At 43.0% G+C, this 15,987-nt stretch overlaps 1 protein-coding gene across 3 annotated transcripts in view; it reads right to left on the bottom strand.

The window, feature by feature from the left end:
* The window catches only part of VRK1 (VRK serine/threonine kinase 1), a 125,095-nt gene that overhangs the window by 51,501 nt on the left and 57,607 nt on the right, over nucleotides 1–15,987 (bottom strand). For all 3 annotated transcript variants that reach the window (XM_029597908.1, XM_029597909.1, XM_029597907.1), the window contains exon 8: nucleotides 10,661–10,793. In XM_029597908.1, the coding sequence (XP_029453768.1) occupies nucleotides 10,661–10,793 (133 nt within the window). The remainder of the gene's footprint in view (nucleotides 1–10,660; nucleotides 10,794–15,987) is intronic.

Genomic DNA, 15,987 nt, shown 5'->3' with positions numbered 1-15,987 from the left:
TTCATGCACAAAATTAGATTTCAGCAGTCCTATTTTCCCACGATACTGACTTGTGCTACTTAATAATTTAACAAAAATTTTACATCTCATTTTGCCCAGGGCCTCCAAGTTCCTATCTGACATTTCAAGCAACATGTATGCATGGAGGCAGAGACTTTCAAAGAAAACGAGAAACTTAAAAGCAGCGTTTCAGGACCGGTAACAAGCAAAAAAGGCACCAGTCAATAGTACTAAGCACATTTCCGCAAAGATCATTTTGAGTCTTTTTTTTCCCTATAATTTTGGGCCTGGGTATTTATTCATGGACTTTGCGGGGTAGACACCACCATTTCTAAATTTACAAAAAAAAACAAACCCAAGAAATAAAAATTTAAAAAGTCCTATTTCTCCAGAAAGAACCAAGCACATTTGCATGCTGGATGTAGGTGATCTAACAAGTTGTTTGGACAGACACACAAATTAATTCTTGCACACACTGCTGGATGACCTTCCCCCATCCCTCCCAATAGCAAAGTGACAGCTGAACACATTCCTACAAAAATATAAAAGTCCCAAACTAAGACAGCTCATTAGCTAGCTGCATTGGGTTTGTTTTGTTGGGGGGGGGGGGGGGGGGGGGGGGGGGTTATTCAACCCAGCCAGCATATTCCACTGATAACATTTTCTTCCCAATTGGAGAAGATGTTTTGCTTGCTTGATTATAGCCAACAAAGTAGTAAGTACCATGGATGGCTCAGTGGCTTTGTTCTAGGAAGCAGAGACTTTCGCTGCCGGCTTTCCAGTCTGACTCAGGTCAGTGGCGACAGATACTTCCCTTGTATGGCAACGTACACGAGATAACTTAGGTGAAATGATATCGTGGTCTCCCATCCGGTTCTCAGTAAGTTTACCCGAGAATAATTAAAAAAAAAAAAAAAAAAAAAGAGCGCACCACAGTGAACACAGAAAAATATCAGAGAGTAGCGAGGCCTCTCCAGCACAAGACAGACTGCTTTCCCACAACTTTTCAGACCAGAACATGGATAAATAAGACATTGTGAAATGCGCCCTATTAACAGCATAGGAAAGCAAAAGCTAGAAGGTCTTTAAAAAAAACTAGTCAGTCTGCAGAGGCTTCACTCCCACTGGCTCCACCACCAGGCAGAGAGGCAGCAGTGAAGTTACAATAGCTCTTAAGCACAAATGTATACTTTGCTTAAACAAAGGAAGCTGCTTCGTTGTTTGGAAACAGAGCCCGTACAAGAAAAAGGAACACAAAGAAGGGGGCGGAACTGTGGTGGAATATCAACTGGCTCCCATAATTCCAGTCCTGGTTTTACCCTCCACTACCTGCATGGGGTGTGCAGTTCTGAAATCCCCAGAAAAACAAAAAAAAAACAAAACACATAACATAAGACTCGCCATACTGGGTAAGACCAAAAGTCCAGTATCCTGTTTCCAATTAGTGGCCAATCCAGATCATAAGTACCTGGCAGGATCCCAAGGGGTAGATATTCCTGGGATAAGCAGCCTGGAATCTAAGAGGTGGATTTCTGCAACTCCACCTTAATAATGGTTCCTCCAGGAACTTGTCCAAACCTTTTTTAAATTCAGCTATACTAATAGCTTTCACCACATCCTCTGGCAACGAATTCCATAGCTTAATTATGTTTTGTGTGTCGAGTGAAAAAATAAAATTTCTCTTCGTTTTAAATGTTTTACCTAGTAACTTCATTGTGTGTCCCCTTGTCTTTGTACTTTTTGAAAGAATAAACTGATTAACGTTTAAACATCCCATGCCACTCATTTTATAGACCTCGATCATATCTCCCCTCAGCTGTCTTCTCCAAGCTAAAGAGAAAACGTAAGAACATAAGACATTGCCATACTGGGTCAGACCAAAGGTCCATCAAGCCCAGCATCCTGTTTCCAACAGAGGCCAATCCAGGCCATAAGAACCTGGCAAGTACCCAAACACTGAGTCTATCCCATGCTTCTAATGCCAGTAATAGAAGTGGCTATTTTCTAAGTCAACTTGATTAATAGCAGGTAATGGACTTCTCCTCCAAGAACTTATCCAATCCTTTTTTAAACCCAGCTACACTAACTGCACTAACCACATCCTCTGGCAACAAATTCCAGAGCTTAACTGTGCGGTGAGTAAAAAATAATTTTTGCCGACTTGTTTTACATTTGCTACTTGCTAACTTCATGGAGGGCCCCCTAGTCCTATTACCCGAAAGAGTAAATAACAGATTCACATTTACCCATTCTAGTCCTCTCATTTTATAGACCTCTATCATATCCCCCCTCAGCCGTCTCTTCTCATAAGAACATAAGGCTGGTCTAACCCAGTATGACAAGGGTCCATCAAGCCCAAGATCCTGTTTCCAACAATGGCCAAGCCAGGTCAGAAGTACCTGGCAGGATCCCAAAGGGTAGATACATTCCAAGCTGCTTTTCCCAAGAAAAAGCATTGATTTCTGCAACTCTCCCTTAATTGTTAATAGACTTTTCCTTCAGGAACTTGTCCAAACCTTTTTTTTTAAATGCAGCTATACTAATGGCTTTCACCACATCTTCTGGCAACGAATTCAAGAGCTTAATTATGCATGGAATAAAAAAAAATATTAAAAACCTCTTTAGCCTTTTTTCATAGGGGAATTGTTCCAAACCCTTTATCATTTTGGTTGCCCTTCTCTGTACCTTTTCTAATTCTGCTATATCTTTGAGATGTGGTGATCAGAACTACTCACAATACTTGAGATGAGGTCGCACCATGGAGCGATACAGAGGCATTATGATATTCTCTGTTTTATTCTCCATGCCTTTCCTAATAATCCCTAGCATTCTATTTACTTTCTTGGCTGCTGCAGAAGATTAACATTTTCAACGATGACACTTAGATCCTTTTCCTGGAGTGGTGACTCCTAATGAGGAACCTTGCATTGTGTAGCTATAATTTGGATTACTCTTAAGTGCATCACTTTGCACTTGTCCACATTAAGTTTTATTTGCCATTTGCATGCCCAGTCTCCCTATTTTGCAAGGTTCTCTTACAATTTCTCACAATCCTCTTGTGATTTAGCAACTTTGAATAACTGTGTCATCGGCAAATTTGGCAACATCTCTTGTTCCCATTTCCAGGTAGTTTATAAATATATTAAAAAGCATTGGTCCCAGAACAGATCCCTGGGGCACTCCACTATTCACCATCCTCCCATTGGGAAGATTTACCATATAGCCCTACTCTGTTTTCTATCTTTTAATCAATTGGCAATACACAATAGGAAACTACCCCTATCCCATGACTTAATTTCCTAAGAAGTCTCTCACGAGGGACTCCGTCAAATGCCTTCTATAAATCCAGATACACTATATCAACTGGCTCATCTTTATCCACATTTGTTTACAACTTCAAAAAATTTAGCTGATTGGTGAGGCAAGACTTCCCTTGGCTAAATCCATGCTGGCTTTGTCTCATTAAACTACACCTATCCATATCTTCAGTGATTTTGTTCTTTATGAAAGTTTCTACTGTTTTTCCTGGCAGAGACATCAGACTCACTGGTCTGTAGTTTCCTGGATCACCCCTTAATCCCTTTTTAAAAATTGGCATTAACACTGGCAACCCTCCAGATTTCAGGTACCATAGACGATGTTACTCAGTGTTACGATTTTGTGAATCCTTGATGGTCAGTCTTACCTTTAGGCCAAGAGGAAGGATATGGGGCGGTATGTAAGATGGTGTCCACCCGGCCAGCAAAGCACACCAGGAATGATCCAAATCCGGCCCTGGGTCGAGGCAGGTAGCAAGGCAAGACAACAAACGAAGAGGCAAACCGAGTCAGGCAGGGAGACAACAGAATCCGAACAGAGCACCAGCACAAGATAGCCTCGCCTCAGCTACAGGCTATGCTGAAGTCGAGGTTTTAAATATTGAAGTTCTCCCGCGCAATTTGCCAGACTTCCAGGAGTGACGTGCTTAAAGGGGGTGGGGCCTCAGCCCGAAGTGTGATGCCGCTGCCTGCCGGTGACGTTGCGAGCTGGAAACACAGAGCCAGGGACTCTGCTGATCATGAGTGGTAACAGTACCTCCCCCACAAGGCTCTCTTCCTCATAAACCTGGTCCGGGGAACCGGAGGAATCTTTGGTGAAATTGTTGAAGTAAACGAGATGCCTGGATATTCTCATGTGGCTCCCAAGAATTCTCCTCAGGACCAAATTTTTCCATGATATTAAATATTGTATTCTTCCTCTGATTCTCCTGGAGTCCAATATTTCTTTAATCTCATATTGTGTGTCATCTTGTATCAAAGGGGGAGTCATTTTCTTGATTCTCTTGGAGGGCGAGGACAATATTGCCGGTTTAAGTAAAGAGATGTGAAACACGTTTGGATACGAAGAGTGGGAAGCAACTGGAGTTTAAAAGCGACTTCATTAATCTGTTTAATAACAGGAAACAGTCCTACATACTTAGGTGCAAATTTTAGAGATGGGGTACGTAACTTGAGGTTCTTAGTGCTAAACCACACCAAATCTCCTGGATGAAGGGGAGGTCCATTTCTCCTCCTCCTATCAGCCCGTTTCTTGGTTTTACTGGAGGCTTGTAGCAACAGTTTTCAAGACTCCCCCCCAGAGTTTAGTCAGTCATCGATGCACCGTGTTCTCCACAGCTGGACAGAATGAGAGTGTATCAATGGGGAGAGGAATCCGCGGATGTCTCCCGAAGACTAAAAAGAAAGGTGATGTTCCTCTTGCTTGGGTAACATGATTGTTATGTGATAACTTGGCCCAAGGTAAAAGGGATGCCCAGTCATCGTGTCTTTGATTCACTAGCATTGTAAGGTCTTAAGAGACTGGTTGGTGCATTCAGTTAATCCGTTGGACTGAGGATGATAGGCTGATGAAAATTCTAACTTAATCTGAAGTTTCTTGCACAAGCTTCTCCAAAAATTTGCCGTAAATTGCACCCCTCTGTCTGACAATACTTGAAGGTAACCCATGAATACGGAAAATGTGTCATATAAAGAGTTGGGCCAATTCTGGGCAGAGGGTAGTCCAGGAAGTGGGATAAAATGGGCCATTCTAGAAAAATCGATTAATAACCACCCAAATTACCGTATTCCCCCAGACGGAGGAAGGTCGGTTATAAAGTCCGTGGCGATCTTGACCAAGGTTTCTTTGGAATAGCAGCTGCAATAGTTCAGCCGTGTGTGGTCGTGGAATCTTTTGGGCAGCGCATGTAGAACAGGATTCCATGTAACTCTTGACATCAGATCTCCATCGTGGCCACCAATAAGAACAGGAGACAAGGTTTCCAGTTCTGCAGATGCCAGGATGTCCCGCGTACTGGGAGTTGTGAGCCCATTGAAGAACTTTTTGGTCTAAGTCGTTTAGGTACTACCATTTTCCCCACTGGAACCGTAGAAGTGGTTGCCACCATTATCTTAGCTGGATCAATTATATGGCGACATGGTTCCAGAGTATCCTCCGGAATGAAACTTTGAGACAATGCATCTGCTCTTACATTTTCGGGCCACAAAGAAGAATGTATCTTGAAGTCAAACAGACTGAAAAACGAGCCCCAACAAACTTGTCTGGGATTTAAACGTTGAACCTGTGATAGGTAGGCGAGATTCTTGTGATCCATGTAGATATTGACAGTGTATTTGGCCCCCCTCTAGAAGATGTCTCCATTCCTCCAGAGCTGCCTTGATTGCCAATAATTCCCTTTCTCCTATGACATAATTTCTCTCTGCTGGAGAAAACCTTTTGGAAAAATAGGCACAGGTAAGTTATGTCCCAGAGTCAGAGGGTTGTAACAGAATGGCTCCAACACCTACGGCTGAAGAGTCAACCTCCACAATAAAAGGCTTTGCTGGATCAGGTTGTATGAGGCATGGATTTTTCGTAAATTCTTGTTTTAGCTGTTGAAAAGCCTAGATAGCCTCCATGGGCCAGTTATGAATTGGGGCTTTTTTTTTTTTTTTGTTAAAGCAGTAAGGGGGGCTACCAAAGTGAAGTAATCTGAAGTGAATTGTCGATAATAGTTGGAAAACCCCAAAAATCTTTGTAATGCCTTCAACCCCGTGGGTTGAGACCAATCCAAAATGGCCTTAAGTTTCTCCGGATCCATTCGTAGGCCTTCTTTCGAAACAATATACCCCAGAAATGGTAGCTCCTCCTGATGAAAGACATTTGTCCAATTTCGCAAATAATTTGTGGTCTCTGAGGAGTTGTAAAACTTGCTTGACATGACGTTGGTGTTGTTGATCTTTAGAGAAAATTAGGATGTCGTCCAGATAAACAATGACATGGGAATATAGCAAATCTCGAAAAATGTCATCATATTCTGGAAAACTGCCGGAGCATTACATAAGCCAAACGGCATGACCCGATACTCGTAGTGTCCATCATGCGTGTTAAAGGCCGTTTTCCATTCGTCCTGTTCCCGGATTCGGACTAAGTTATAGGCTCCCTGCAGATCGAGCTTAGTAAATATTTTGGCTCCTTTTAGACGATCAAAGAGTTCTGATATTAAAGGAATCAGATACCAGTTTTTCTTTGTTATGGCATTTAGTCCTCTATAGTCGATACACGGCCGTAATGAGCCATCTTTCTTTTTGACAAAAAAAAAAAAAAAAGGTCCTGCTCCCACCGGAGAAGAGGAAGGTTTAATGAAATCTCTTGCAAGATTTTCTTGGACGTATTGTGTCATGGCTCTCTATTCTGGTTCTGATAAGGTGTAAACCCTCCTCCTGGGAGGCTCCTTACTAGGAAGGAACTCAATCTCACAATCGTAGGAACGATGTGGTGGTAGAGTCTCGGCTTGCCATTTGCTAAAGACATCAATAAATTCTGAGTAGTGACCGGGTAAAGCAGCTGGAATATTCGTAGAATCAGAAATGATATTGTTGAGTGGATGAATTATCGTTAAACAGTTATGTTGACAGTAGGAGCTCCATTTAGCCAATTGCAAGTTACCCCAGTCTAAGTGGGGTTGATATTGTCTTAACCAGGGTAAATCTAAAATAATCTGGTTGACAGAAGAAGGAAGAACAAATAATTGGATTGTTTCGTGATAAAGTACTCCTGTAGTCATCTTGACTGGTTGAGTTATGGAGATAATCCTCTCTGCAATGGGTTGTCCAGAAATGGATGAGACTACCAAAGGGGTTTTGAGACTCTCGATGGGTTATGGAATCGATTGATCAATTGCTCCTCGATGGAAGTTGCCTGCAGCTCCGGAGTCCACAAAGGCCTGACATTGAAGTGTCTCTTGTCCAAACTTTAAGGATACGGGAATCAGAATCTGTGGAGAGGGACTAAATGGACCCAGGGAGGCCTCTCCTACCAAGCCTAGGCCCGAGAGTTTCCCCGATTTATTAGGACATTTGTTAGCGAAGTGTCTTGGTCCCGCACAGTACAAATAAAGATTGTTCAGTCTACGCCGTTGCTGTTCCTGAGGAGTTATGTGACATCGGTCGATTTGCATAGGTTCCTCGGACGCTGCTGGAGTCTCCAAAAGCCGAGGGTTCATAAGAGGTTGCTGAAAGGTTGGGGCAAAGCGAACGGATCGTCGCAGCGTGCCCTTCTCTCGAGAGCGTTCCTGGATGCGTAGATCTAATCGAATGGCCAGACAAATTAACTCCTCCAAACTGTCGGGTATATCACGGCCTGCCAGTTGATCTTTAATGATTTCAGAAAGTCCTTGTCGAAAAATGGCAGTGAGACTGTCCTCTCCCCAGCGTAATTCTGCGGCCAATGTATGGAATTGAACAGCTTACTCCCCCACTGAGCGAGACCCCTGTCTTATTTGGAGTAATTCTGCCGATGCTGAAGCAGAACGACCGGGTTCAAAGATTAAATGAAAGTCTCTCAAAAATTGAGTTAAATTGTCCAGCAGCGGATCCTCTTGCTCCCAAAAAGGAGAGGCCAAGGCCAAGGCCGGTCCCTCCAAGAGAGAGAATAAATGTGACCTTGGTTCTATCTGTAGTGAATACTGCCGGCTGGAGAGAGAAGTGCATACGGCACTGGTTGATAAACCCTCGACATAGCTGCGGGTTCCCGTTGAATCATGGCGGTGGAGTTAGAAGTACTATAGGGGGAGGTGTCAGAGCAGCCGGGTTCGAGACTGACACCTCCTCCATTCTGGCCACCAGTCTCTCCAATACTCCAGTGACTTGATTAAGCTCCCCCCTGCTGCTGCTGGATGCGGGAAGCTAACCCGGGAATGGCCTGTAGTGCTGTTAAATCCACGGGATCCATGGCCTCAGCTAACTGTTACGATTTTGTGAATCCTTGATGGTCAACAGTCTTACCTTTAGGCCAAGAAGAAGGATATGGGGCGGTATGTAAGATGGTGTCCACCCAGCTAGCAAAGCACACCAGGAATGATCCAAATCCAGCCCTGGGTCGAGGCAGGTAGCAAGGCAAGACAACAAACGAAGAGGCAGGGAGACAACAGAATCCGAACAGAGCACCAGCACAAGATAGCCTGTAGCTGAGGCAAAGCTATGCTGAAGTCGAGGCTTTAAATATTGACGTTCTCCCGCGCAATTTGCCGGACTTCCGGGAGTGACGCGCTTAAAGGGGACGGGGCCTCAGCCCGAAGTGTGATGCCGCTGCCTGCCGGTGACATCACGCGCTGGAAACGCTGAGAGCCCGGGACCCTGCTGATCGTGAGTGGTAACACATAGTTTACAAATTTCCAATAGCAGGTCCACAATTTCATTTCTCAGTTCTTTCAGCACTCTGGGATGTATCAGGTGGGGGTAAAACTCAGATGGGATCCATGTCCCAGACAAGTGGAGCTAGGTGGTCACACGAATCACGGGAGACTTTAAATATCAACATTTTCTTGAAAAATAAATTTGCTACCATCTGTGTGCATACTGGAACAAAACATAAGTTTTGTTCCAGTATGCACACAGTTTATGTTACAATAAACATAAACATTAAACATAAACATTATGTTACAATAAAAAATAAACATTAGCGCCAGTTTATGTTACAATGTGAACCGATATGATATCCTGGATGAATGTCGGTATATAAAAAAAAAAATTTTAAATAAATAAGTAGCTAGAGTGTGAATTATGTAACCAGTAAATCTAATTTGAATGTATGATTGTGCATTTCTGGATTTTATCCAAGGTTCAATATGCTATAAGTGAGCAGAAAGATTAGGGTGCAAGACTTAGACATCTATTATAATCTACCCCTTTTATAACAAATATTGGTTGTAACTAAAACCTTATCCTTATTTGAAAACTTGCATAGGATGTGCAATAGCAGTCAAACTGTACAACTTTAAATCCAGACTTCTTCCTGGCTTGGTCCATGTGTTTCGTAGGAAGAGTAAACAAGCTCATCGCGCCTGGGCCTTGCAAGGTCTGCCCTGCACACACAGCCACCAGCAGGGATTTCCTGCTTAGACTTGAACCATACAAAATGCAAGTCCAGACACAGCGCACTGCTCGTACTTCATATTTCACTGCACTCGCCCTGGCTGGACTAGGAAAAAAAGCACCAAAGCTAAAATGTAGCATTACAGCTCAGAGCATGAAAAGGAGCTGAATTCAGACAAACAACTGCAGATGGTGTACTGGCTTAAGATTTCTCATACCACCGTGATCTATAGACTACAAAACATTGCAGCAATCTGAAATAATTCTCAGGCTGTGACATTCAAAATAGCTAAAAGGGCAAAGTCCCAGGAAACAAACCTTTAGCACAGCAAAAAAATAAAAAAATGTGTTCTTGGCCTCCTATTCCAGTGTTTGAGGCCCAAGGCACATTTATATTAAAATTGTGAGGTACATCAATGTCTACAGAGCAGACAGTCCAGATCTGAAGAGGAGCTATATGTCCAAAAGTGCTACAGAAGCACTGAAAGTGCCTCCAGTCTCTTCCAAATTTTTAAATAAAGGCTGAGGGGAGAGGGGGGGACACAACTGAACTCATAATGGATAAGCTCCCTCTATATACAAGTGCAGGAGAAAAGGAGAAGACTGCGTGGTATGGGCTGTTTGCTCTGGTTTCCTTAGCTGCTGTACGTGACTACCAGAGCTCCTCCCTTGCTACCCAGCGTGAGTCACATCCAGGGCCCATTCTCCCCACCTCACTCAGCCTGGAAAAACTCAAGGGGGGGGAGGGGCAGGGAAGAGAAGGAGGTGCTTAGTGCAAAACATGTCCTGCACAAAAGTGCAGCTTTAGCTATTAATGCCCTGGATGTTGCCCATTAATTACTATAGTCTGGGGCGGTAACTAGGAAGAGGCATGCACAATTCCACACGTTCTCGGAAAGGAGCTCCTGCGCATTTACGAGCCACCATGGGTGCCTCTTGCTGCTGAGAGTTGAGCCTAAGGGCCCAGCCTGGATCTGAGTATCAGGCAGGGGTGACTTTTCCTTGGCAGACCTAATCAGATCTGAAGGCACACTGGCTGGGAAACACTGTCTTAGTCTGCACTCACCGATAATTAACAAGTATTTAACTAGCATCATTTGTCCAGACACTAAAGACCTGGGATTTTTCACTCTGCAACGCTAAGGATTTTTTTTTTTTTTTTAAACAGGAGATATATCATAAACCACTAATCCTGGGCAATGTTCCAGGTTAAACCCACAAAGCACTGTACACCTCAGCAAAACGAACAAAAGCTTTAATGTCATTACCAACTCCCTTGTGCGCATCGATACTGGTATACTCTAGCGTGCCATCATGACACCTTTTGGGATCTTCTTTGTACTCCCTGTGAACTCCATCTGGGCAGTATCGATAGGCAAGACCATAATCTACCAAGTACACCTGGAATTCCCACAGGAAAAAAGAATGAGAAAGAACATACAGATTTAGTTATGCAAAATTCTGTGAACATTTAGCAAACGTTTACATTTCAGCATGCTAACATAGCCTGGAATAGGTTTAACAAAGTGATAACTTGCTGGCGGAATATAAATCAAATTAAATAAAGTCTTCATTGTGGCAATCCTGAAAATTCAACTGGATAGGTGCGCCTTCAGGAGAGGGTTGGAAAACACTCCCAGAAGCAAGGAACTAGAAAGTCAAAACATGTCCGAGTACAGTTTCCGTATTTTTTTTTTTAAACAAACTTTACAATAAATATCATGCATTTAAGCTCACAGCTTTTTATTATAGCACAAGGCGAGTTACATTCTGGTACAGCAAGTATTTTCCCTGTCCCAGGATGGCTTACAATCTTAATCTGTACCTGAGGTAGTGGAGGGTGAAGTGACAAGCAACCGCAGTGGGATTTGAACCCCAGCTTCCCTTGCGCTCAGCCTGCTGCTCCAACCACTAGGCTACTCCCCCATTTCTGTTTAATAATCTTGACCATATTGCCTTTCATAGAGCATATCAAAGCTTTTTTTTTTTTTATTTTGATTTATATTCCATTTTTCAGCACTTCAAAGCTGATCACATTCAGGCACTGCAGGTATTTCCCTAACTCCAGAGGGCTCACAATCTAAGTTTGTACCTGAGGCAATGAAGGGTGAATTGACTTGCCCAAGGTCACAAGGGACGGCAGTGGCACGTGAACCCTGGTTTGTAGCCCACTGCTCTAACCACTAGGCATAATACATCATCAGTTACAAAACACACGTTAAAATAAAATTAACCTAAAAAAACAAAAAAAAAACAGGCAGTAAATTAAAGACAATTCTACCCACATATCTCCAACTATGTAGCAATTGTTACAACATAGGAACTAAGGGGCCGATTTTCATAGAATTTAGGCTCTAAGCTTAGAGTTAGACCCCTAAATTGGTCTTTTTGAAAGTTTACTAGGGTCAAGTTCCGAGATTTAAGCTCCTAGTTTCATTAGGTCCCTAAAAGGTAGATGGCTACATAGCTGGGATTTAGGGCAGGGAAAGAAAGAGGAGTGTACCACTGATTTTTACCTAATTTAGGGGCCTAAATCTAGACAAATGAACAACAGACTTACATGTAGGCCTAAGTTTTAGTGACTTTTAGTTTACATGAATGTTCAGCTGGAAAAAAAAAAGGACTCTAAATGTGCCTGAAAATAGCTGTCTAAAGACAACTGAAAAGCCACAACTTGATAGGATTTCCTAAAGTAAAATATTCTTTGCCGAACTTGTGAGGAACAGTTCCAGAAAAGGGAACCTTGATAAGCAAAAAGTTCCCGGCTTTGTACATTTGAGCCCCATCTCAGCTGCACCTGGTAATTTTAGCATTTCCAGCTGAGAGGATCACAAGGTCTTATAAGAAAAGAACATAAGAACATGCCATACTGGGTCAGACCAAGGGTCCATCAAGCCCAGCATCCTGTTTCCAACAGTGGCCAATCCAGGCCATAAGAACCTGGCAATTACCCAAAAACTAAATCTATTCCAAAGTGTGGGGAGTTAGAAGCCTGCCAGACACAGAGAATGCCTTAAACCTGATCCTACAAGCTATTGGTAGCAAGTACAAGTTACGGGATCAAGTTTATTCCTGCCACACATGATTTTCACTCCAGTAGTTTGAATCGTTTACAGCACAGAAGACCCTGCAAAAGATCACTAAGGTAATCTAGGTTATTTTAAGATCAATGCATGTACAACAGTACGAAGGTCACACTATCTAAATAGGGCCATCAGGGCCAGGAATTGGGGGAGGGGGAGGGGAAAGAGATAGTTAGGAGGAAGGTATCTTCAAAGGATACTAATGATGCATTAGAATTAGGGCATCCCCACAGAGAGGTTCCAATAAGAAAAGTAGTCCAAGTGCCTACAATTGAAAACTCACCCGAGCTAAAAGATTCCAATTTATCCCAGTCAACTGAAAAGCAGAAAGTAAGTATAAACAAAAAACTCACTTTGAAATGTTTGTATGCTAATGCCAGAAGTCTAAGTAGTAAGATGGGAGAATTAGAGTGCATAGCAGTGAATGACAGACTTAACTGGCATCTCAGAGACATGGTGGAAGGAGGATAACCAATGGGACAGTGCTATACCGGGGTACAAATTATATCGCAATGACAGAGAGGAGCATCTGGGAGGTGGGGTGGTGTAGATCCTACATGAGACAAAATGCACAATCTAATCCTTATGGGTAGAAATCCCTTGGGTGTTGGGGGAAGAGTATAGTGTTAGGAGTATACTACCAACCACTTGACCAAAATGGTGAGACGGACAGTGAAATGCTAAGAGAAATTAGAGAAGCTAACCAAATTGGTAGTGCAGTAATACTGGGAGATTTCAATTACCAAGAAACCACGGATGGGCGAGATCTGCACTTCAGGCAATTTCGCAAAGTACAAATAATGCAGATAAATGTTCAATCCTAACAGAATACTCCAAACAGCGTATTACGGTTAAGAAGTTTTTATATTTCAATTGGCAACTCCACAGTTTTAAACGAACACCAGCTTAATGGCGTCCCCCGACACGGTCCCGTGTTTCGCCGCGGGCTGCATCGGGGGGGATCGCCATACAGGAATTCACACAAGAACTGTAAAACAAACAAATTGACAAAAGTCAGGATAATGGAGGGACTTACAGCCAACCTACATACAATGCAAGAATTATATGATACAGAGAACTATAATATAACATACCTGGCAACAGCATTCAAATAGTGACAGGGAGCGCAATGCCCTTCATAGTTGACAGGTATTTAAAGGAGACAATGGCGCCAAAACCTGCAGGAGAACCAACCACGTGAGTCCAAGGACTCCGTTCATTGGTTCCCAACCCTGCAGTGCACCCCAGCAGTACAGAGACCAGCCAACCCTGCTAGTGTGTCTAAGTGAATAGGAACCATTCGATATCGCGATTCAAACCCTTAGGGTGTACAGTATCCAATAAGAAAATCCAACGCTGCTCAATCCTGCCCAATAGTTCAGCATAGTTGCCCCCCCGTAAAGGCCGGGAAACGACCTCAATCACAAAATATGTTAAATCTGAAAGGGAATGTGACTTCTGAATCCAATGCTCAACCAAGGGTTCTTTTTCACGCTGTAGCCGTATGTTAGAGCAATGCTCTATGATGCGAGTCTTAACCATACGGGAGGTCTTCCCAACGTACAGTAAAGAGCAGGGGCAAATAATAATATAAATGACACCTGTCGTGGTACAGTCGGAATGAGAACGCAATTGAAATCTTCTACCTGAAATGGGATGTGAAAAGTGAGTAGTGACACAAGTATAGGCACATACGGCACACCGGCCGCAAGCATAATGGCCCGGATCACTGACAGAGTCAGGCGGTACTGGGAGGTCCGTGTGGACGAGTTTATCTCGTAAATTTTTTCCCCGACGGAAAGTAAACCGGAGGGGACCAGGAAACAGCGTGTTAAGGGATAAAGCTTCCCAATGTCGCCTGATCATGGCAGTGATGGGCCGACTGAGAGTGGAAAAAGGTAAAATGCCGTATGTTAGAGCATTGCTCTAACATACGGCTACAGCGTGAAAAAGAACCCTTGGTTGAGCATTGGATTCAGAAGTCACATTCCCTTTCAGATTTAACATATTTTGTGATTGAGGTCGTTTCCCGGCCTTTACGGGGGGGCAACTATGCTGAACTATTGGGCAGGATTGAGCAGCGTTGGATTTTCTTATTGGATACTGTACACCCTAAGGGTTTGAATCGCGATATCGAATGGTTCCTATTCACTTAGACACACTAGCAGGGTTGGCTGGTCTCTGTACTGCTGGGGTGCACTGCAGGGTTGGGAACCAATGAACGGAGTCCTTGGACTCACGTGGTTGGTTCTCCTGCAGGTTTTGGCGCCATTGTCTCCTTTAAATACCTGTCAACTATGAAGGGCATTGCGCTCCCTGTCACTATTTGAATGCTGTTGCCAGGTATGTTATATTATAGTTCTCTGTATCATATAATTCTTGCATTGTATGTAGGTTGGCTGTAAGTCCCTCCATTATCCTGACTTTTGTCAATTTGTTTGTTTTACAGTTCTTGTGTGAATTCCTGTATGGCGATCCCCCCCGATGCAGCCCGCGGCGAAACACGGGACTGTGTCGGGGGACGCCATTAAGCTGGTGTTCGTTTAAAACTGTGGAGTTGCCAATTGAAATATAAAAACTTCTTAACCGTAATACGCTGTTTGGAGTATTCTGTTAGGATTGAACATTTATCTGCATTATTTGTACTTTGCGAGATTTCAATTACCCCAATATTGACTGGGTAAATGTAACATCAGAACATGCTACAGAGAGAAAATTCCTGAATGGAATAAATGACATTTTATGGAGCAATTGGTACAGGAACGAGAGAGGGAGCAATTTTAAACCTAATTCTTAGTGGACTGCAGGATTTGGTGAGAGAGGTAACTGTGGTGGGGCCACTTGGAAATGATCAAATTTGAATTAATGACTGGAAGGGGGTCAGTAAGTAAACCCACAGCTAGTGATAAAGTTTCAAAAGGGAAACTTTGATAAAATGAGTAAAATAGTTAGAAAATACCATCCTAGAAGCACAGTCCAGGAAGGCAAAACGGTTACTGGCATGGTTAAAAGGGGAGGTGAAAGAGGCTATTTTAGCCAAAAGATCTTCATTCAAAATTTGGAAGAAGGATCCAACAGAAGAAAATAGGATAAAGCATAAGTGTTGGCAAGTTAAATGTAAGACATTGATCAGACAGGCTGAGAATTTGAAAAGAAGTTGGCCCTAGAGGCAAAAAAAACCTCACAATAAAAAACTTTTTATTTAAATATATCTGAAACAGAAAGCCTGTGAGGGAGTTGGTTGGGCCTTCGGCTGATCAAGAGGTTAAAGGGGCACTTAGAGAAGATAAGGCTATCGCAGAAAGATTAAATGATTTCTTTGCTTTGGTGTTTACTGAAGAGGATGTTGGTGAGAGCTACCCATTCTGGAGAAAGTTTCATGGGTAATGATTCAGATGAACTGAACCAAATCACGGTGAACCTAGAAAATGTGGTAGGCTGATTGACAAATCACCTGGACCGGATGGTATACACCCCAGGGTTTTGAAAGAACAAAAAAAATGAAATTTCAA

Source organism: Rhinatrema bivittatum, chromosome 4 (assembly GCF_901001135.1).
Source record: "Rhinatrema bivittatum chromosome 4, aRhiBiv1.1, whole genome shotgun sequence".
NCBI lineage: Eukaryota > Metazoa > Chordata > Amphibia > Gymnophiona > Rhinatrematidae > Rhinatrema > Rhinatrema bivittatum.
The sequence above is the reverse complement of the archived record's forward strand: the minus strand, read 5'-3'. Positions and strand labels throughout refer to the sequence as shown.